Genomic DNA, 21,903 nt, shown 5'->3' on the forward strand with positions numbered 1-21,903 from the left:
TTGCACATCAATTCAACCATTTGCCTATCTCTAGGTGTTAACCCTTCATAAAAATGTGAAACCAATCTCCATGTTTCAAAACCATGATGAGGGCAAGTACTAAGCAAGTCTCGATACCTATCCCAACATTGGTAAAATGTTTCTACTAGTTTTTGAGTGAAAGGGGTGATTTGTCTTTTGAAAGAGTTTGTTTTATGAGATGGGAAAAACTTCTTTAAAAACTATTGTTGCATTTCATCCCAAGCACGAATGGATCCTGGTCTCAAATTTTGTAGCCATGTTTTAGCTTTATCTTTTAATGAAAAAGGAAAAAGCTTTAATCTGATGGTGTTCATGCTACAATTTAAATTATTATATGTGTTGCAGACCTCCTCAAATTCCCTTAAATGCAAGTATGGATTTTCCAATTCTAAGCCATGAAAAGAAGGTAAAAATTGAATAATACCTGGTTTAAAATTAAAATGAGATGCATCACGAGGAAAAACTATGCATGATGGTGCACTTGTTCTTGTGGGATTCATGTGGTCTCTAAGTGTTCGAGCACGGTTATTCTCATTATGAAGTGATTGATTATCTTCTTCGGCCATATTTTCTGAAAATGATGAGGATACCCTACAAAGTCTACCACTTGATGTACGTGACCACACTCTCATGCATGTGTAGGAATAGAATAAAAGGAAAAAGAAAACAAAAGAAGAAGAAACAAGGGAAAAGAAACAAAGTTATATACAAGAAAAGTGAAAAGTGAAAATAAAATAAATATTATAATTTATACAAAACCTACCTCCTCGGCAACGGCACCAAAAACTTGACACGACTAAAAGATTGATGTCTTCTCCCAAGTGTAGGAGTGTCGAAATAATAAATAACCCGGCAAGATCGGGGTCGAACCATAGGAAGGTTAATTGTACAAATTATAAATAACAATTATAAACAACAACAATAGTAACAATAACAACAATACTAATAGTAGCAATAATAAGACTATTAATACTAGTAGTAGTAGTAGTAGTAGTAGTAGTAGTAGTAGTAGTAGTAGTAGTAGTAGTAGTAGTAGTAATAATAATAATAATAACAATAATAACAATAATAAAGAAAAAAAAGAAGAAGAAAAAGAAGAAAAGTTGATGAAAACTTTGAGATGGAAAATTAACGTAAGGATTAAACAATGATAACAAACAATGTCAAGGTTAGAGGATCCACTAATGGTATGTCAAACAAGTATAGTATAAACTCTTATTATTCAATTGGAAACCACACACAAAGGAGGTTCCAATCAGATTATAGATTGTTAACATAATTACATTAGTCATCTTATTCAATTAATGCTAATACTTGTAAATTTCGTCAAGCATTCATGATTATAACTTATATTAACAACAAATCAAGTTCCTTTCATAGCTCAGGTGTCGGTTATACCATACAGTATGGGCTATGAAAGTGCCAAGCATTTGTTGTACCAAGTGTTATACAACATAAATCAAGATTAGTCATTTAACAAGCAAAGTATTAAAGAGTGAACAAGATAAAAAATATAAAACATGTTAGTATCAAACATTAAAGTCCATATTAAGTTTACACTATACTTATTCTTACACCATTAGTGTAACCTTTTCGCCTTGACATAATAAACTTAGCTAGACATAATGAAAGAAATAAAAATAAATAAACAAAATAAGAACATGAATAAGATTAAAGTTAACTAAATAAGTGAAAAGAAATGAAAGGCATAAACTTGATATTAATGAAAGCAAAGTATAAACATTACAAAAAATACAAAGAAATAAAGCAATAGCATGATCTTGATCTGGAGACCAAGATGCCTAAATACATGGAAAATGCCTCCTTTTATAGGCCAAAATTGGGAACTATTGATTTGATGACTAATTGATGAGTGGGTAGCCAACTCTTGACTAGGTGACAATCCTTATCTTCTCTTGTCTGCCCAAAACGTCATTGATAACATCAAAATTGGAGCCACTCGAAACATGAAAGTTGTAGGCAATTTTCTCAGCTTTCTTGTTAAAAAATTCAGTTCATTTCGACTTCTAGAACTCCAGATATGGCCAAAATACTGAACAGTGCTCGGGCTAGAGGACAGATTCGGGCTTCTTTGTTGTTGCAACAATTTGGACTTGAAAATGGCCTTTTTAGATCTTGGACTCCATATGAAAGTTGTAGGCCTATGTCTTACCTTTCCATCCATATAAAGTAAACCTAAATCTAAGATCTATAGCTCCAGATATTACCCAATTACCAAACAGTGTTCCGGTTTGGATTGCACCGACATCTCTTTTCTAAGTTTGGCTATCTCTTTATCCTTTCAATTTCAGTTCTTAAATTCATCAATCAATCCTTTCATTTATGTGATAGGCCTGCATTTAAAATGAACATTTACCACAAATTAAAGGTATCTTATATTATTAGATATATTATTATAAAACATGCCTTAGTTAAGGAGTTATTGATATTTCAAGTGCAAAATGATGATATAAAACCTTGATAAAAATGCACTTTTAAGTACTAATCAGTATTCCTAAAAGTTGTTCAATGGAAGCATATGTTAAGATTTGGAATGAAGGAAAAGTTATCTCCATGGTATATTAGACCTTTTAAAGTTATGGAAAGAATTGAACTTGTGGCGTATAAAGTAGCACTACTCCTGTATTTAGCCAAGATTCATGATTTTTTTCATGTCTCATTACTATGTAAAACTGAGATAGATCCCTCCGGAGTGCTTCCATATATTTCTATTGAAATCAAGAAGGACTTGACCTTAGAAGGGAAACTTGTAAGGTTGTTGGATCAAAGTGAGAAAGAACTTAAAAATAAAAATATTTCTATGATTAAAATATTATGGAGGAATACTCAAATTGCAAAGGAAAACTAGAAAATGGAATTTAAGATAAGGAGAAAATATCTTATTCTTTTCTCGTAAATAGGTATGGAAATCCAAATTTCGATGATAAAATTTATTTTTAAAAGAGGATAATGTAACCCCCAGGTTAAAAAAATAATAAAAAATTAAAAGGACTAGCAATAATTAAAACACGATATGAGGAAAATAAATTTTCTTTATACATAGCATTGAATGTTTATTGTGAAATTGTTTAAGAAGTAGGGTTGTTACATGCTTGTCATATAACATGTATATTAAACTAGCTCATAAGAAAATTTTATATGAAGAGATCATCAACGTTTATGGAAAATCTCATGTGATAGTTGTGTAAGTTATCCTTATATTTGAGATCATACAGTTATATTATATAGGAAGTGTTATGTTTCGATCCTAACCATACGTTATCCTAATCAAGGGTAACTAACAAATGGACATATATTGAGTATATTATAAACTATATGAAGGTATTTTAGTAATCAAGAGATGATTCATCATCTTAAGTGAATTAAAAAAATAATTCATTTATTGTAATATAGTATTGATTGTGAAATATTTGTTCAATGTGAAATAAGATTTAAAAAGAATTTCAAATCTTATTTAAAGAATTAATGACTATAGTGTTGAGAACTAAAATGATTTAACAAAGCATATATATTTCATGCTATAATATCTAAATCGAGACATTCTTGATGATGTCTAAATCGAAACATTCTTAATGAAGGGATAATAATTACATTGAGAAACTGATCATTAAAATGTTAAATCAAACCACTTATGACCTTCCTAATATTTGGAGAATTATGAGTGGTTGCTAGATATTGTACTTTCAAATATAAATTAATTAATTGTTGAATTGATAATAAATTAATTTTTTAAAAAAATTGTAATCCTATATTATTTAAAATAATGATTTATATTTGGATTAACTTATTAGAAAACTTAATTGGTCACATATATAAGAATTATTTGTTAGAAATTAAAATTAAATGAATAATTAAAATAAATTTTAAATTTTAAATATTATAATGTAATTAAAATATTGAACCTACAAATGTGATCCTATTTTATTATTTTTACAAGTAGATTTGAGAAGGGTTAAGAACCCGTTTGTTTTTGCGTTTTAAAAATGTTTTTGAAAAAAATAATTTTTTTTATTTTTTTCTTTACTTGAAATTAACTTTTTATGTTTTTAAATTATTTTGATATGCTGATATCAAAAATAAATTTAAAAAATATTATTTTAATATATTTTTAAATAAAAAACATTTTAAAAAACAATCATTACTACAACTAAGATATTAAACTGGCTGTAAAATTTTAGAGAGATTGTAATTGAAGTTTAAGGGGTATTTAGAAATATAATAATCATTGTTTTTTAAAATGTATTTTTTAAAACAATATATCAAAATAATATTTTTTATTTTTTAAAATTATTTTTAATATAAATACATGAAAGTATTATGAAAATACTTTAAAAAAATAATTTTTTAAAATATTTTTAAAATATAAAAATAAATAGTTTGTTTGCTTAGCACTATTAATGTGAAATAAGGCTTCAGTCGAGGGAGTGTTTTGTGAGCACACCTAATTTCAAGTTCAGACCTTGAAACAACACTTTGCAATTTCCATGGATTGCGCTGGCAGACCCTTTTTCCTCTGGGGAACATGGATGTCCACCACCCCTAGAACCACTTCTCCTCCCAACGCCATCACCATGAGCCCGCCACTTATTAACAGCAGAAGCTCTACTCCACCATCGCCACCTCGTCTCAAGGCTACCACTTCTCCTTTCAATTTTTCCTTGGACTTGCCAAGTGGCGGAAACAACAATCACGGTGGCCGGAACAGCAACAATAACAATAAAGGGTGGTGGTGGCGGTGGTGGTGGAATGATGGCAGTGACTCTTCCAATACCTTTTCCCTATTGTTCTTATTAAGCTCATCCACTGTGCTGCAATTAGCTGCTTCTGCAGCTGCAAGAACTCAACAAGAAGAGGGAGAGGAGGTTTGGGAAGTTAAAGGGAGCAACTGGGCTAGACTTGTTCCTGATTTCTCCAAGGATGAGTTTGTAGTGTCTCCAACATCATCATCGTCACTGTTTTCTGTTAAGGATTTATGGTCACAATGCACAACCTTGTTCGTGCGCCTAATGCTTCCCCAAGGATTTCCTCAAAGTGTTACCTCTGATTACTTGGATTACTCTCTTTGGCGAGCCGTCCAAGGCATTGCCAGCCAAATTAGCGGCGTTCTTGCCACCCAGGTATCTATCTATCATTATATGAATGGTTTGCTTTTGTTTCTTTTGATTAATATTTGTTGTGATAGGCATTGCTTTATGCTGTTGGGTTGGGGAAAGGAGCTATCCCAACTGCTGCTGCCATCAATTGGGTGCTAAAGGATGGAATTGGGTATCTCAGTAAAATCATATTGTCCAAATATGGACGACATTTTGATGTTCATCCTAAAGGGTGGAGACTGTTTGCTGACCTTTTGGAAAATGCTGCCTTTGGTTTGGAGATGTTAACGCCTGCGTTTCCTCATCTCTTTGTTTTCATTGGTGCCACTGCTGGAGCTGGACGCTCTGCTGCTGCTCTTATCCAGGTAATTTCATCCTTCTGAATTATGTACTGTTGCATTGCGATAACCATTTCCTTATATCGTTTTTCGGTAGGGAGGGAGGAATTTTGGTGCCAAACTGATTTTATGATGCTCATACAAATTGTTATTTATTTACTTAGAGTTGCTTAAAGTGGATGCTCATAATTTGCAGGCTGCTACAAGAAGCTGTTTTTATGCTGGTTTTGCTGCTCAAAGAAACTTTGCTGAGGTAAAACACTGTTTCTTTTGGTTTTTATTTATTCTCAAATTGTGAATTGCTTTTATGGAAGCTTGGACATGTCTCATTTTTATCAGCCGGTAAAGATCTGTATTTGTGCGACATATCTTTTATTTCTGACCTTAGTGAGCCCCAAGTTAATTTGATTTGTTTCTGAAATAAATTGTTAATTGTAGGTAATTGCCAAGGGTGAAGCTCAAGGAATGGTGAGCAAGTTTATTGGTATAATGCTCGGTATAGCATTGGCTAATTGCATAGGCTCCTCAACACCCCTTGCCCTTGCTTCTTTCAGTGTGGTGACATGGATCCACATGTTCTGCAATCTGAAATCGTATCAATCCATTCAATTAAGGACTTTAAATCCTTATCGTGCAAGTAATCAATCTGTTCTCCCCTTTTTCCCTTGATGGGACTGCTTACTAATGTCTTTATAACTGCATCGGTCGAAATGAGTTGATACAAATAAACAAATAATAATAATAATAATAAAGAAGCTTGAAATGCAAAACATGTAGAATTTCTGTTACTTTATATAATCTTAATTTAAGAATGATACTGAGGAAATAGATTTGCATCAGCTCGGAGAGTTGGAGGACATAGAACATTGTAAACTGTAGATAGGTATTGCTGGGTATGTTCACATGCAATCTCTTTGGTCTTCTCTATTGAACAGGTTGATAAAATAGAATTTTTACTTGCTAACACAACTACCTGCTGCCTCTTCATGCAGCCTCCATGGAAATCTTCAAAATTGCTGTCTAATTCCATTAATCACCCTTGGGTCTTGATATTGTTCCATAATCATCTCCACAGTATTCCAAAGCTGTATGATAGAAACCCTTTTTTTTCATTGCTCTAACAGGTTTAGTTTTTAGCGAGTATCTCCTCAGCGGCCAAGCACCTCCAGTCAAAGAGATCAATGATGAAGAACCACTTTTTCCAGCCGTACCATTTCTTAATATCTACTCTAAGGGCAATGTGAGTTGCTCTCTATTTTTTTCCTCTGTGGCTAATGGAAAAGGAAAAGTTAAGAAAGTAAATCTCATTGTTTTTGCTTAATTAATTTCAGGTACAATCAATCGTTCTATCTTCAGAAGCGAGGAATGCAGCTTCTGAAATCGAGCAGAGGCTGCAGCTGGGGTCTAAGCTCAGTGATGTTGTCAACAACAAGGATGATGTGCTTGCATTGTTCAATTTGTATAGAGATGAAGGCTATATTTTGACTGAGCACAAGGGAAGATTCTGTGTAAGTCTACTAGCGGCTTTATTTTGAATCTGAAATCCCCCCCCACAATCCAGTTTTTTGTATGTCTGTGCGAGTGTATCTTCTGCTTTTCTTCTTTCCATGCTTATTGATTTTCAGTTATATGTGTGTGCGTGCATGCATGTATGACCTGTTCTTGTTTTACATCTATTTTCATATAAAAAAATCATCATGAAATTACTGGCAATCCTTACTTGAAAGGGCTGCTGTCTATACTTCCTCATTGTTTTCTTGTCCAAAATATGATGGAATCCTGCAATTCAAGATCATATCTTGATGCTAACTTATCTGTGTTGTTAGTTAATAATTCCTTGTATTGGAAGAGTTCTTTTGGTCATTTTAATCCATGCTGTCTCTGATGAATGAGGTCACTAAATTGTAACAAAAGGTATAACTGAAAGAATCTAGCAAATAACCTATGTTTTTTTATGTGTATGGAATATCTTTCATGAAATAATGACATTGGTAATAATCGTGTTCCCCTGAAACTCTTTTCATTGTCAAAGAAAAAGAAAGGACTTGTTTTTTTAACTTCTTTTGGCTTTAGTTGAGAAGCAAATTATTTATGGGAGGAACTGAGCTTACTAATAGTTATTATATGTTGTATCTGAATTACTTGCTACAATCAGGTAGTGCTTAAAGAAAGTTCTTCACCACATGACATGCTCAAGTCACTGTTCCAAGTTAATTATTTATACTGGTTGGAGAGAAATGCTGGAATTGAAGCAAGAAGTATATCTGCTGACTGCAGACCTGAGGGGAGGCTACAAATCTCTCTGGAATATGCCCGACGGGAATTCAACCATGTGAAAAATGATAGTGTATCAATGGGTTGGGTCGCTGATGGACTAATTGCCAGGCCTTCACCAATTAGAGTTTGTCCTGGAAACATAGCCTCTTCAATTGCAAGCTGATGCAACATCAAGTTGGATTCCCTTGGACCACAGAGGTGGTTTTCCATGAGGGAAACAATTGCTTTTGAGAGGGGGGTTTCCTTGCCAGCTATATGGCCATTGGTGAACCTTGCTTCTGGACATAAATCTACACTCCAATGGTTCTCAGACAAGTCTGTAGTTTAATGTTTCTCAAACAAGTTCAGACGGCCAAACGTTGGTCGCTTGACATCGTTAGAAGGAAAGGCAGACTAGGCACTTTTTCGAGCCATCACTGCATGGTCTGAAACTCAATAGGGATATGATCAAAATTGAGGCAAAAGCATTTGCCCCGAGGTGCCCAAATTTGTTCTTTTTAAGAAAACGTTGATACATCTCAAGTTATTGATATTAATCCACCTGCTGTACTTCCTGTTTAAAAAATGATTATGACGGATTGTAAAAAAAATTGAGCCCTAACCTAGGTGACTCAAAGCTTAGGTCTTTAAAATAAGCCCTAACAAGTGAGCTTAACAGCTCAGGTACATGAGAATTAAAATGAAAAAAACAAAAAACAAAAATTGAAAGGTAAAAAAAAGAAAAAAAAAGCATTATTGTTGTGAATCGTCAACGGAGCGACAAATCTTATAGATTTTTTAATATATTATTGAAAATGCTGGCTACTTAAAATGTTAAAATCATAATTTGTTAGACAAGATATATATAACGCGTGATCGACATAATTAAGAAGAATTTTCATTAACCTTTTTTCTAATATAGAAAAATATGACTTAAATGACAATTATTAGGAAAAAGGTTCTTCCTCAGGTTCATCTTATGCGTCAAAGAGCAGTGCTAGGAATCATCCACATGTACTAATAATTATGCCTGCAGATGGGAGGGAGTCTCATGATTCAAGCCCACAGCTACAAAGCAGGAATTTCCAACTCGGTAAAAGAGCTGCGTAGCTATAATTAGCTGTGCAGGCATCGGAGCTTCTTGGAGCATATTTTTCTATTCTGAGACGCAGGAAAAGAAGTTTCAAGCATGGTCATATTAGATCATTGTCCACGTTGCATTGTCATATATATATATATATATATATATATATCAAGCATTTCTAATAATGTGTTTCTTAAGTGGAAAAATAATCTAAATCATGAATTTAAAATTTAATTTTTATTGAATGACATATATTTTAAAATATCAATAATATATTGAATAATATTTGTTTTTTAAATATTGAAATGGTAGGATATCGAACAAGTTCGTGTGAGTTTAGACCAACTTGCTAAACTAGTGATCTAAGTTATGAAATAATGATAACTATATAAAAATTAAATTAAAATAATATAAAAGTTAATTCCTAACAAACATAATTTTAAAAAATAAAATTGAAAAAAATTGTTAAATAAAGGAAAATGAAAAAAAAATCGATTAACTTGAATTAATTTGTCAAATTCGCAATTTAGGTGATGCACCTCCAATGGGTTTAACATTTTCTTTTGTAAAATTATTTTTATTTAATTATATAACAACAAAAATAGATAATTGAAAAACTGAACATCAATAAAATATCAGGATATTCATCTAAATCAATTATAATCTCACAAAAACCAGACTAAAACATATGATAAAGACCAATTGAAAACCAACCAAATATCAAAAGATGATATTCGGAAAAAAAATCAATGAAAAAACTAAAAAAAAATCCACAACAAAATTAGAAAGAAAAAGAAAAGTTCAAGCTCATGCATTAGGCCCTCTATTTTTTAAAATAACTAACAGTATGCATAAAATAAATTTATAAGAAAACATATAACTAAAATAGTATTTTTGAGAAATGATATAGTAAAGGTGATGTATATATTCTTTTAAGCATACTCAACCCTTTATTCAAATCTTTAGAACTAATGTGTATTTTAGAATTTTTAATTTCTTTAAAAACTAATTTGCTACTCCATTTTTCATAATTCCCATTTAATTTCTAAGGTCTCATTTGATGAATTAATATTGTTTTAATTTCATTATATTTAAAAAATTCTTGATATTTTTTTTTGAAGTTGACAATAACACTATTAAAAAACTAATGGATATAATTGTAAATCTATCCAAAAAATAAATGTAAAGGAATAAACTAATTGGGATATTTTTGAATAATTGAAAATTTGATATATATTATGAACTGCACAAAATTAAATATCGCATGCTGAGTAAACTAAGTAAATCCAAGTATGGATCACTGCAAAGCAATAAATAGGATACTCAAATATTTGAAATACATCTTAGACTATAGATTGTACTATACCAGATACACATTAATATTAAAAAGTTATGGTGATTCAAAATGAATATTTGACATAAAATATTACAAATTCACTAGTAGATTTGTTTTCATACTTCGTGAAGCAGTTGTATCATGAAAATTCTATAAGAAAACATATATCAGTAATATCCACAATGAAATAAAAGTTTATTATTCTTAATAAATTTAAAAAGAATGTCAAGTGGCTTTGAAATTTCTTAGATAAAAATTTTAGGTTGACCAAAGCCAATGTTAGCAATTTGTGTCCATTGTAATAATTAATCAACAATTGAAAGGATACAAAATAATATACGTAATAACATGTATAAAGAAAGATATGTTATAATTAATTAGAAATTTTAAACACTTACTCTTGAATATGATTATTTCCTTGATTATGTGAAGTCAAAGAAAAATATCATATTCCCGCTAACTAAGACTTTATCGAAAGAATTTGTATATAATTCATCAAGAAAAATAGGCTATTTAGTTGATTCAAGATCTCAAGATATAGATTTAAATAAAAAAACTAAGTTATAAAACATTCTTAGTAGCACATAAAAATTATTATTTCTTGCCTATTTATATGATAAGAAAGGAGTTAGTTAAAGAGTGATAAATGATGAGTTATACTCTTAGTGATTTCATATCTAGAAATACTTGCATAATAGAATATTTTTAATAAAAAAACCATGAGTGAGAAATGTGATTGTTTATTTAATAATTTAGAAAAGATTGAATTTTTTAAGGCACTTGTTAGTTTAAGAGTTGCTAAACCAAAATAAACACAATTACAAGAATCAAAGGAAATATGTAGATAAAGAACTGTGTGAATATTATTTTATTGGTTTATATAAAAGGTATATTAGTTCAAGATATTGTGTTTACTATTTAATCAAATAAATTGATATGACCAAAAGATTGATATTTTCTCCCAAGTGTAAGAGTGTCGAAATAATAAATAACTCGGCAAGACTAGGGTCGAACCACAAGGAGGTTAATTTTATAAATTACAAATAACAATAATACAATAACAATAGTAACAATAATAAAAATAACAACAACAATAATAATAATACTAGTAGTAGTAGTAGTAGTAGTAGTAATAGTAGTAGTAGTAGTAGTAGTAGTAGTAGTAAAGAAAAAGAAAAAAAAAAGAAAAAGAAAAAGTTGATGAGAACTTTGAGATGGAAGATTAACGTAAGGATTAAATAATGATAATAATAAATGTCAAGGTTAGAGGATCCACTAATGGTATGTCAAACAAGTATAATATAAAATCTTATTATTCAATTGGAAACCACACATAAAGGAGGTTTCAATCAGATTATAAATTATTAACATGATTACATTAGTCATCTTATTCGATTAATATTAATACTTGTAAATCTCGTTATGCATTCATGATTATAACTTATGTTAACAACAAATCAAGTTCCTTTTATAGCTTAAGTGTCGGTTATAACATACAGTATAAGCTATGAAAGTGTCAAGCATTTGTTGTACAAAGTGTTATAGAACATAAATCTAGATTAGTCATTTAACAAGCAAAGTATTAAAGAGTAAACAATATAACAAATACAAAACATGTTAGTATCAAACATTAAAGTCCATATTGAGTTTACATTATACTTATTCTTACATTATTAGTGTAACCTTTTCACCTTGACATAATAAACTTAGCTAAACATAATGAAAGAAACAAAAATAAATAAACAAAATAAGAACATAAATAAGATAAAATTTAACAAAGTAAAGGAAAATAAATAAAAGGCATAAACTTGATATTAATGAAAGTAAAATATAAGCAATACAAAAAATACAAAGAGAGAAAGCAAGAGCATAATCTTGATCTAGAGACCAAGATGCCTAAATGCATGACAAATATCTTCTTTTATAGGTCAAAATTGAAAACTATTGATTTGATGACTAATTGATGAGTGGGTGACCAACTCTTGAACGGCATAAACTTGATATTAATGAAAGCAAAGCATAAAAATTATAAAAAATACAAAGAGAGAAAGGAAGAGCATGATCTTGATTTGGAAAGGAAGATGCCTAAATGCATAGCAAATGCCTCCTTTTATAGGCTAAAATTGGGAACTATTGATTTGATGACTAATTGATGAGTGGGTGACCAACTCTTGACTTGGTGACAATCCTTATATTTTCTTGTCTGCCTAAAATGTCATTGATAACGTCAGAATTGGAACCACTTGAAAACATGAAAGTTTTAGAAAATTATCTCAGCTTTTCAGGAAAAAACAAATAGAGGTCATTTGGACTTCTAGAACTTCAGATATGGCCCAAACACTGAACAATATTCGAGCTGTAAGACAAATTCAGACTTCTTTGTTGTTGCTACAATTTGGACTTGAAAATGGCCTTATTAAATCTTAGGCTCGATATGAAAGTTGTAAGCCTATATCTTACCTTTACATTCATATAAAGTAGACCTAAATCCGAGATCTACAACTCTAGATATGACCCAATTACCAAACAATGTTCTAGTTTGGACTGCACCAGCATCTCTTTTCTAAGTTTAACCATCTCTTTGTTCTTTCAATTTTAATTCTTAAACTCGTCAATCAATCCTTTCATTTATGTAATAGGCCTGCATTCAAAATGAATATTTACCATAAATTAAAGGTATCTTATATTATTAGATATGTTATTATAAAACATACTTTAGTTAAGGAGTTATTGATACTTCAAGTACAAAATGATGATATAAAACCTTGATAAAAATACACTTTTAACTACTAATCATAAATCTAATATTATTTTATTATGAAAGGTTTAAGACTAAAAGTTATCTATCTTGATGTACTCATCCACTATATCATTATTTATATACAAATCTTTGAGTCTTTATATATTAGTTAAGATAATTTTCATTCATACAGGGAAATTTTTAGAAATTTGTTTTAAGAATATAGTTAATAGGCACATTCAAACCAAATTAAAAGTGGGGTCTACTGACTTTTAAAATTAAATTTTTATTAAAAGTTATTCTCAAACAAAAATTTTAATACATTAACATAATTAAAAAAATATGAGTGAATGAGAAACTAATCTCAAAAAACTTTTAGTTTGTATGTTTTTATGAAACTCAAAAACCTTTTATCCTCTATTGAAAGAATACAAGATTTCCTTATAGTTTATATAATGAGAAGTTAAAGAGTTAAAAATGTACTCGTAGAGCACTAAAACTTTTAGAGAGAAATGGACTAAGCAAAGTGAATTTTAGCCTTAAACTACATACGTGCTTGCTTGGCTTGGTTGAGCTTAGACTTAGGTTATGAGTCTTTAGGTTTGGGCCTGGATCTAGGTTTAATGTAAAATAATTTTTATATTATAAAAAAATATTTTTTATTAGTATATTTTAAGCTTGAGTTTAGGGATGTTATAAAATAATTCTTTGACTCATAAAGAATTATTTTTTACCAATCCATATATCTTAGCCAACCCATTAATAAATATTCTTAATAGTAACCTTCTACCTCCTAAAGAATTTTATTTTCAAAGTAAAAATATCTAGTTTTTAAAATGTAAATTGTTAGGTTTTTTATTGAGGTAATTAAAGAAAAATGATAAGAACTTTTTCCAATAATTACCATTATTAATTCTATATCAATTTTAGTTTCAAAAATCAATAAAAAAAAGGGTTGAAAGGGAGATCTTATACACACCTTTCAGTAGCTCATCTATCTTCTTCTTAATAGTTTTTCAACTTATTTTGCCTTACTCTGGCTTTGTTTTCCCTCCATTCTATAAATTATGTTATAGTCATTTATAAAGAGATTTTGAGTTCATTGTTTTTTTGGTTCTTAGACTTTCAAAAGAAGCAGTTAAGTTATTGAAATTCTAGAATGCTATTTGTAAGGAGATCCTTTGCACCAAGTGATGAATTTTTTAATCTTAAGGATAAATGGTTTAACCTTGAGAACATCTTTTTTACATCATCCAGTATCAATAATTATATATATTTAATATCTTCATTTTTTTTAGTTGAAATATAATATCTATTTTTTATATATATTAGTATACATGCTAGGACATTTATTGATTAAAATGCAAATATTCTATTATTTGCATAGTACACACTAGTTTACCTCTAGTATTTTTGTTGTAGATTGGACCTAAGTTTTTTGAACTGTAAAAAAAGTATATCTAGACTATTAGAAGTTTTTCATTATTGTTATTAAATTCAGTAGAACAGTTCAAAATTTGAAAAATCTCCACCTAAATCTTTGATTAATATTTAGCTAACCGATCAAATTGATAATCTAGGTTAAAGAATCCACTTGGTTGAATTTTTTTTTTTAAATGATAAAAATACAACTAGTGATTTATCATCAACCTAATAAAGGATAAAACTCAATAAAAAAACCTCACATTAAATAATAGAATTGAAAAAAAAAAGAAGAAAAAAAAGAAGCAAAAGATACATACAAAAAAGATCTCCACTCAACTCTTTAATTAATACTTAATCAACTTGTCAGACCCATAACTTAAATTATGGACTTCACTTAATTAAATTTATTTTTTTTATAAAATAAAAAATAGAAAAATTAATTTATTGTCAACTCAAAATCAAAGAATAACATTCAATAAAAAGCTCACTCTAAATGATAAAATTAAAAAAATCTAAAACCTAGTCAAAAAAATCTCAACCTGACTCTTTAATTAATATTTAATTAATTTGTAAAATTTGTTATTTCGGTTATAGTCTCTACTAAGTTGAATTGATTATTTTATTATACAATAAAAAAAATACAAAAATTGATAATAAAAAGAAAGGATGGGGAAATAAAAGTAGCACGTTTACCCATTAATTTTTTATGCCCTTCTTCTTCTTCTTCTTCTTCTTTTTTAATGTTTGTTTTAAATCAAATAGTGCTCCTAGCAGAATTGAAATCCGCAACCTTGTGTGGTTTAGCCCATGAGCTAATTAAGACACTACTTTACTTTAAAATACTTGAATAATACATCAACTAGATCCATTGTTAATATGAAGAGTCAAACAAACTCGGCCTGTTTTAGTTATATTTATTTATAATACTTGGATTTTGTTTAAACTCTTTTACAAGCTTATGTTGTCTTAATATATTATAAAATCACATGCAATCTTTCCTAAATAACTGCTACTAATTAATGAAAATATCACCAACAAATATTAGATGTCAAGAAAATATAATTGATACGGGGTTTGATCAGAAGGAACATACGCGTAAAGAATACAAGATTTTTCTTGACCATGAGAATGGAAGAATCTCTTTTTATTTTATGCACAGAAGAATCTTTTTTATATGTTTTAGGCTTAGTGCCTCTTTGATTGGTTGAATGCGTCATGTATTTTTGGATTGTTGAAGTTTTCTTCTTCTTCTTCTTTTTAGAAAATATCAAGAAGAAGAAAAGCTTTTAAAGTATGTTGTGACAAGCCACAAGCCATATCTATTGATTTAACTTTCAAGAATAAAAATCAAATTCATCCTTGAAGAGGGAGAAGAAAGGCAACTACAGGATAAAAGTTTTACACAAGTGAAATTTATCAATTTAATGTAGCCACCAAGAAAATACAAAATATAGTGAAACATATTACTAATCGCTGGCTAGGAAGTCTTCCCTCCTTGGTGAAATGAGCATGGCTGGTGTTATTCATGCTTATATAATATAATATAGGCTATGAATGTTGGAATAGTGTCCTCAAGGTTGTTTTGAAAGAAAGAGGCCATCCAGCATTTTTTCACACTGCCTCATGAGTTCGTAAAGCAAATCAGTGGAGAAGAGTGGTCGTTGCATAACCCTAGGCATGGAGGAAAAATGAAAGGAAGTGCCTGTCCTCTTGTTATGCTTCTTCACTATCTTGACCAGCCCTGCATGTATAGAATTCAAAATCATTAAGTGGCAATTAAAACTTGGCAATTTGATGCGCCTGTAATTGGTCAATAAAGCTACCTGTCAAGTTCATATTCAGAGGTGGAGAGGAACGAAACGAAAGCGGTGTATACCTGTGAAGTTAAGGACACCGTAATGCAGTAGCAAAACCATCTCTGCGTGAAGATTTAATATGTCCCTCTGCACCTGCAACTTCTCTTCATTACGGTCCAAATTTCCAGCCCTCAGTTGCATCTCCTGCTCCATGCAAATCATTATCCAAGTAGCAACGATGAACTAACCATGCATGTTAGCAAAAGAAAATCTAAAAAGCATCTCTTTTTTATCGCAGAGAAAAGATGCAAGATAATTAAATACCTTCAATCGGATGACATAATCTTCCTCTTTATCAAAATAAAACGCGTTAACCTTGTTGAGTTCACTATGTAATAATCGGGAGAAGCCAATTCTCTCCCTGATATTATTATTCACATCCAAGAATCTGCCTGTGGCAAATCCTGACCGATCATCACCCATCCTTCTGTCCCTTGACAGCCGAGGATTAATCAGCTTCAACTGCTTCTTCAGCCCCTTGTAACAAATGAACTGACCTTTCCATTCAGGAAGGACTCTCTCAATCTCGTCGCGGAGCCTCTTTCGATACTTCATTTCTGGTGGTGAACAGAGCGAGGGGGGTGAGACTCATGTAACACCAATTATGCTAGTACATCCTTTGATGCTAGACCAAATATATTTGTTGTTTTTTAACAAGTTTCCTCAAAATAATCGAGACATCGGATATGTACAGACGTACATGTTTAATTTAATACAACATGTCTCAGAAAGCGACTGCAGATATTGTCTCTAGTCAGTCTTCCATGTCGCCTCTTCCTCGAAACAATCGAGAAACAGTTCTCATTATTTGGTTCGTGTTGTTTACAGAGAATCCGGATATGTTCATGGAGAAGTAATAACGTTTAATCCACCAATCCCTCTGCGTTTTATTTGAGGAATATGAGAACATAGATGATTCCAAACAATCACGTTTCTAAAGACAACCATTATTAAAGACTTTTCTACCATCAGGCACATTCTGTCGTTTCTGCTGCCTATTCTATTATGGAGCCATGTATCCAACAGACAACACACAACCTTGAGACTCAGGACAAGGCCATTACAAATATGTCTCCCAATCTATTAATTTCAATTACCCTGCAGAGTGCAGAGTAAACGATGAAACTACTGTGATGGTTTGCTAGACCATCAAAATAGATTCGAAATCCAGAGTTATTTGTTTCTACTCTGGCTGGAATGCTAATTTCTACAATGTAGAACAGCCTCCTACGCCCCTCCTCTTTCTCCATCAGATAACCATGCCTCACACTTGTCCAAACATGTAGAAAAGAAGATTGTGCTAATCAATGATTATACAATCACTGCGATCAACCAAAAATACAACTAGTCTCCTAGAATTCTTTTCAATTTATTTAATACATTGTACAATAGGTATTCAGATGTCTTAGAACAAGTCAACAACCATATCCTAGTTTCAATCTCTTTGGACGGTTTTGTGGCATTCCCTGATGTCCACTGAAACATTGATCCTGAAAATTTTAAATAGTCACATCATAAAAAGAAATCCAACAACCGAGACTTTTGAAGAGCGTTCCATGGGACAGACACAAACAACCAAGACTTTTACAATCTCCATTTAGCTGGTTGATTTTAAGAGCTTTCAGACTCAGAACTCTGTTGGAGGTTTTAATCTTGTTAGCCTTCTAACTCTTTCTTTGTCTGTGTTCTCCAGCAGTCCCTTCAAAGAATGGCAATGAAAATGAGTGTAAGGATAACAGGCAGCAAAGTCTATGTTTATTCATCTTACATGAATACCACTTGCGTTCTGACTTCAAATGGATTGCATGTAAGTCTAATTTTCTTGAACCTCACTCTCCATTTCTTCTCGCATTAATGGAAAACACAAATTGCATTCATATCAGACTATTAACACAGCTGCTATGCCACGTCAAATAAACAAACAGTGTTGGGAATCTACTAAAACATAAGGTTCCTTTTTGCACTTTTCTCATATCAAACTTAGCAGTGATAGCAGGCTTTTAACCAAACAGAGACTATTAAATATTGTACCATGATTGCAACAACAGACATGCTCTTGATCAAGATTTTATGAATCAATATATTAAACTTCTTGTTTAGGATGAACAAACCCCTGAAATATACCTTAGACCATTTCAAGTTTCTCAAAAGTTTTAAGGATAAGAAAGGCCTGATTTAGAAGCTTACCTTCCAAACAATTTCATCCAGGCACAAGCATATCTTTCCATACTTGTCGAGGAAGAGGCGCTCCGTAGGGGGCTTCCCACATACATCCTTTAAAGCTGATGTTATGGCGAAGATGACTTCTGCCACTAGTAAGAAAGCATCCAGGGATGAGAAACGGAGCATAACATATCATCCATACAATCAATCACATAAGAGGCTCAAAACCTTCCCAATCAATTGCTATTTCATCAACCACTTATAACACAAATTACATCCACAACCAACAGAGATGCCACCGTAAACAGGGGAAACCAAGGTTTCATGTATATTATTTTAATTAGTTTTCAGTGAAAGAATGGAACCAAACATTTCATTTTACTGACTTGCCAAAAAATAGAATAAAAAATAGAATACAATCTCAGACCCTGTCAGAAATTTTATGTCAAGAAAGAAGAAATTGACACACAGAGAGCAAGTCTTAAACTAAAAGGTGTAGCCCAGGGCTCACAAGCTGGATAGTATTCAACCTCAAAATGATCTCAGTATCAAGAAGAACCTTGTATCCTTGCACAAACAAGTATAGAATACTTGAAAGATAAAGATTTAACTTACATGCAAGTTCATCATACTCATCTTTGCCAACAATGAAAATGCTGACATCCCCAAGCACTGTGTAAACAATATAAACTGACCTGGCAAGAAAAATAAAACAACAGTGATTCGAGTATAATTCACTAAAAGGGAGAAAAATCCTTGTTCAAATTCTCCAAAAAATTAGAAATTGGTGTTATGCAACTTTAAAGACATTAAAATTCTATACTCTCACAGAAAAAGTAGAAGAGCTAGGAATAATAGTCCATGGCATTGTGGCAGCACTGCAACTTAACTTTCTGGGATCTACTTTTCTCCATCATGTAATACAACCATACAAGGGAAGGTTTCAGATACAACTGCCACGCTGTCTGAATAGTGACAAAAGACTTTTGTTTGGCAAGTAACATCATTATTTTGGCATTTTAATTAGTTCAGATTTCCTTGGTGAAACTTTTGAACTGCCTATTCGTACCCTAACCTAGATACTGGAAACAATTTGGTGAAGCTGACTCATCTGTGATATATTATGGATTGAATAATATAAGAAATATGGTATGCCCGACAGGCAACCTAGAAGTGGATTGTTGAAGAATTAACATTAACTGATCCATGAGTCATAATTTGCAAGAGCAACCGTTGCCTATACTATCCTGCAGAACTGCCTTTTCATATTATTACAGGTACACAATTTGCATTAAAGCGGACACAACTAGAATAAAATTTACAAGCTGAATAGCAACTATGGTTCCCCCATAGCAAACTGAATGTAGATGCTGTAAGATGAACAAATCCAGGATTCATAATTTGCAAAAACAAAAGTTTCATATATACATATATGCTGCACCACCATTTTAAGCGTACAGTTAACATGTATTATTCATTACACAGAAACCACCTCAAATAAATGTGAAATGCATGATCAAACAAACCATGAAAATGATAAGGAAGAAAGAAAGAAAACATGTTTCATTGAGTTCCATCTTTTAAGATGATTTTTAATTGAAAGATACAAAAGCAAGTAGTCATTTTCAACATAAATAAATCAAATTGGAAAAGCTCAATTTTTATAGCATTTCAATTTTCAACTCCCAATTCACATAATTAGCTAGCAAACAATTTTGTTGATAGCAAATAGGTAACAAAATCTGGCAGCAGGGAGCTCAAACATATGATACTCAGCAAAACCAACATTTGTGGAAGCATCATCTCTCAAACTGTACTGAACTAGCATTTTGAAGATAATGCAGAGATCCAGCTCTTGTAACACAATTTGCAAGGCTTTTAAGCAAAGGAGAAAATGAGGCACCAGGACATGGGAAATGAAGATCAATCAAACAGACAGTATACAATATATGCAATCTATATTCAATGTACAAGTAACACATGTCATGCATATTAAATCTACAACTCCATTTAGACATCAGAAGGGGTATTAAAAAAATTTCTAGAAACAAAAAAGTGTTATATATTTTGGGTACTTCTTGAATAAGAGAAAGGTTACACATACTTGTGAGAAGCAACAAGGAGCTCCTCGTTTCTAACTCCTTTTAGATTATCTGCCCCCAGCTTAACCAAGAAAGATCTCCAATGCAGCCGTTCCTCAGCTGGAACTCCACTAAACCTGCAACAATGTTAGAGTTCAACACTTAAAAAAACTTAAATTAGCACTAACCAAATTATCTTATGATGAAAGTCCTATATAACTAGACTTATTATCTTGTTGATTGAAATTTGAAATCCACAAGCGCAGCTGAAAAAACTCTTCTTTTTTCTCTTTAAAATGGTCTGATGTTATCTGAAAATGCACAACAAGTGTGGTCCTTGTGCCCAAAACACTTTCAGAACAGAAAATAGTGACTTCTCCCGTCTATGCATGAAGACAGACGTCTCTTATTTACTGTTGGCCACTATGGTTAGAGGACCTGATTAAATTGGATACTACTTTCAAAATGAAAAACAACAGTTGATGGCCTTGTTTGACTCAAAACTCATGTTTATTGTAGTTTTGTGCCCTAATATCATCAAACACTGTATCACATCATCTACAGCCACAATTCGTATAAGCAAACGAGGATCTTCTATGGGATCACCTAGAAATGATCTTGAGCTTTCAAATTTCCACTTGAAATAGACTCTCTCAATACTCAAGCCCGCGTAGTGTCACTTGGAAACCTAAGAATACATTAGCATTATGGGCTCATATGATTTACCAAGTTTATTTTCCTTAAACAATCATGGATTTAGTCTGCATTCAAATCAATTGCCTCACTCTCACCACAAGCAACACAAATATTCTCCAAGAACTAAATGCTCCCAATCACTTACAACTTCCCACTTCACAACAACACAAAAAAGACGCACATGAAAATAGACAAAAAAAAAAAATCACACCATCAAATGAAAAAAAATGGAAACCCTTGTACGAAAATTAAATAAATAAGACATAAATCCATTCAAATTCCACCTAATCAAATATACATGTATAAAGCCCAGAGACGAAGATCGATTAAATAAAACAATGAAACAGAAGTTCAAAAGTATCGATCTAGCGAGAACGATTCCGATTTTTAACGCGTACCGTTCGATTAAGATGTTGCCTTCGACATTTGCGAACAATACTGCAAGGATCATCTTTTTTTTTCCGGTAATATAAATTTTTGGGTCTCTTTTTATTCTCTGTCTTTCTTTTTTTCTTTTCTTTTCCTTTCTTCCGGTTGCGAATTGTGTTTTGACGAGAACCAAGCTGCTGCGTAGTTTAGCATTATGCCCCCTGTATTTTAAATTGATTCACAAATCACGCTCTTTGTTATTTTTGTTATTTTTTGTTTTATTGCTGTGTTTTAACAGCAGGTTGAATATAAAAGTTTTGAAGAGTTCAAAAAATATATTTAGAAAAATATTTATGTATTTTTATTAATATTTTATAATAAGTTATAATAATATAAACTTGAGAAATTTTATCTTAAATTTTTA

The 21,903-nt window shown here is 31.3% G+C and overlaps 3 protein-coding genes across 4 annotated transcripts; 1 reads left to right on the forward strand and 2 right to left on the reverse strand.

Annotated features, from left to right (window-relative positions):
- The first annotated feature begins 4,456 nt into the window (after positions 1-4,456).
- LOC105117978 (protein root UVB sensitive 1, chloroplastic-like) lies at positions 4,457-8,290 on the forward strand. The gene is made up of 7 exons (XM_011015810.1): positions 4,457-5,159; positions 5,225-5,500; positions 5,670-5,726; positions 5,912-6,110; positions 6,598-6,713; positions 6,805-6,981; positions 7,629-8,290. The coding sequence occupies exons 1-7, from the start codon at positions 4,527-4,529 to the stop codon at positions 7,911-7,913; spliced, it is 1,743 nt and encodes a 580-aa protein (XP_011014112.1). The 5' UTR covers positions 4,457-4,526; the 3' UTR covers positions 7,914-8,290.
- A 7,330-nt stretch (positions 8,291-15,620) lies between these two features.
- Positions 15,621-17,400, reverse strand: LOC105117979 (SPX domain-containing protein 1-like). 2 transcript variants are annotated; one of them, XM_011015812.1, is made up of 4 exons: positions 16,871-17,400; positions 16,435-16,727; positions 16,191-16,314; positions 15,621-16,055 (listed from the first exon to the last, which is right to left on the reverse strand). In XM_011015812.1, exons 2-4 carry the CDS (start codon positions 16,723-16,725, stop codon positions 15,886-15,888), a joined length of 585 nt encoding a protein of 194 aa, XP_011014114.1. In that variant the 5' UTR covers positions 16,726-16,727; positions 16,871-17,400; the 3' UTR covers positions 15,621-15,885. The 2 variants fall into 2 exon arrangements, with proteins under 2 accessions (XP_011014114.1, XP_011014113.1); XM_011015811.1 differs by having other exon boundaries at positions 16,435-17,400.
- Positions 17,401-17,507: 107 nt separating this feature from the next.
- LOC105117980 (SNARE-like superfamily protein) lies at positions 17,508-21,685 on the reverse strand. The gene is made up of 5 exons (XM_011015813.1): positions 21,509-21,685; positions 20,438-20,551; positions 18,949-19,028; positions 18,358-18,482; positions 17,508-17,869 (listed from the first exon to the last, which is right to left on the reverse strand). Exons 1-5 carry the CDS (start codon positions 21,559-21,561, stop codon positions 17,798-17,800), a joined length of 444 nt encoding a protein of 147 aa, XP_011014115.1. The 5' UTR covers positions 21,562-21,685; the 3' UTR covers positions 17,508-17,797.
- Positions 21,686-21,903: the final 218 nt, after the last annotated feature.

This window comes from Populus euphratica, unplaced genomic scaffold (genome assembly GCF_000495115.2).
Source record: "Populus euphratica unplaced genomic scaffold, PopEup_1.0 scaffold1660.1, whole genome shotgun sequence".
Taxonomy (NCBI): domain Eukaryota; kingdom Viridiplantae; phylum Streptophyta; class Magnoliopsida; order Malpighiales; family Salicaceae; genus Populus; species Populus euphratica.

Coding starts and splice junctions, on each gene's coding strand:
- LOC105117978 (XM_011015810.1), top strand. CDS start 4,527: ATGGATTGCGCTGGCAGACCCTTTTTCCTCTGGGGAACATGGATGTCC. Junction 5,160..5,224: donor GCGGCGTTCTTGCCACCCAG/GTATCTATCTAT, acceptor TTGTTGTGATAG/GCATTGCTTTATGCTGTTGG. Junction 5,727..5,911: donor CTCAAAGAAACTTTGCTGAG/GTAAAACACTGT, acceptor TGTTAATTGTAG/GTAATTGCCAAGGGTGAAGC.
- LOC105117979 (XM_011015812.1), bottom strand. CDS start 16,725: ATGAAGTATCGAAAGAGGCTCCGCGACGAGATTGAGAGAGTCCTTCCT. Junction 16,315..16,434: donor ATTATGTCATCCGATTGAAG/GTATTTAATTAT, acceptor TGCATGGAGCAG/GAGATGCAACTGAGGGCTGG. Junction 16,056..16,190: donor CGGTGTCCTTAACTTCACAG/GTATACACCGCT, acceptor CTATACATGCAG/GGCTGGTCAAGATAGTGAAG.
- LOC105117980 (XM_011015813.1), bottom strand. CDS start 21,561: ATGATCCTTGCAGTATTGTTCGCAAATGTCGAAGGCAACATCTTAATC. Junction 19,029..20,437: donor CTCCTTGTTGCTTCTCACAA/GTATGTGTAACC, acceptor TTTTCTTGCCAG/GTCAGTTTATATTGTTTACA. Junction 18,483..18,948: donor TGAGTATGATGAACTTGCAT/GTAAGTTAAATC, acceptor CTTTCTTACTAG/TGGCAGAAGTCATCTTCGCC.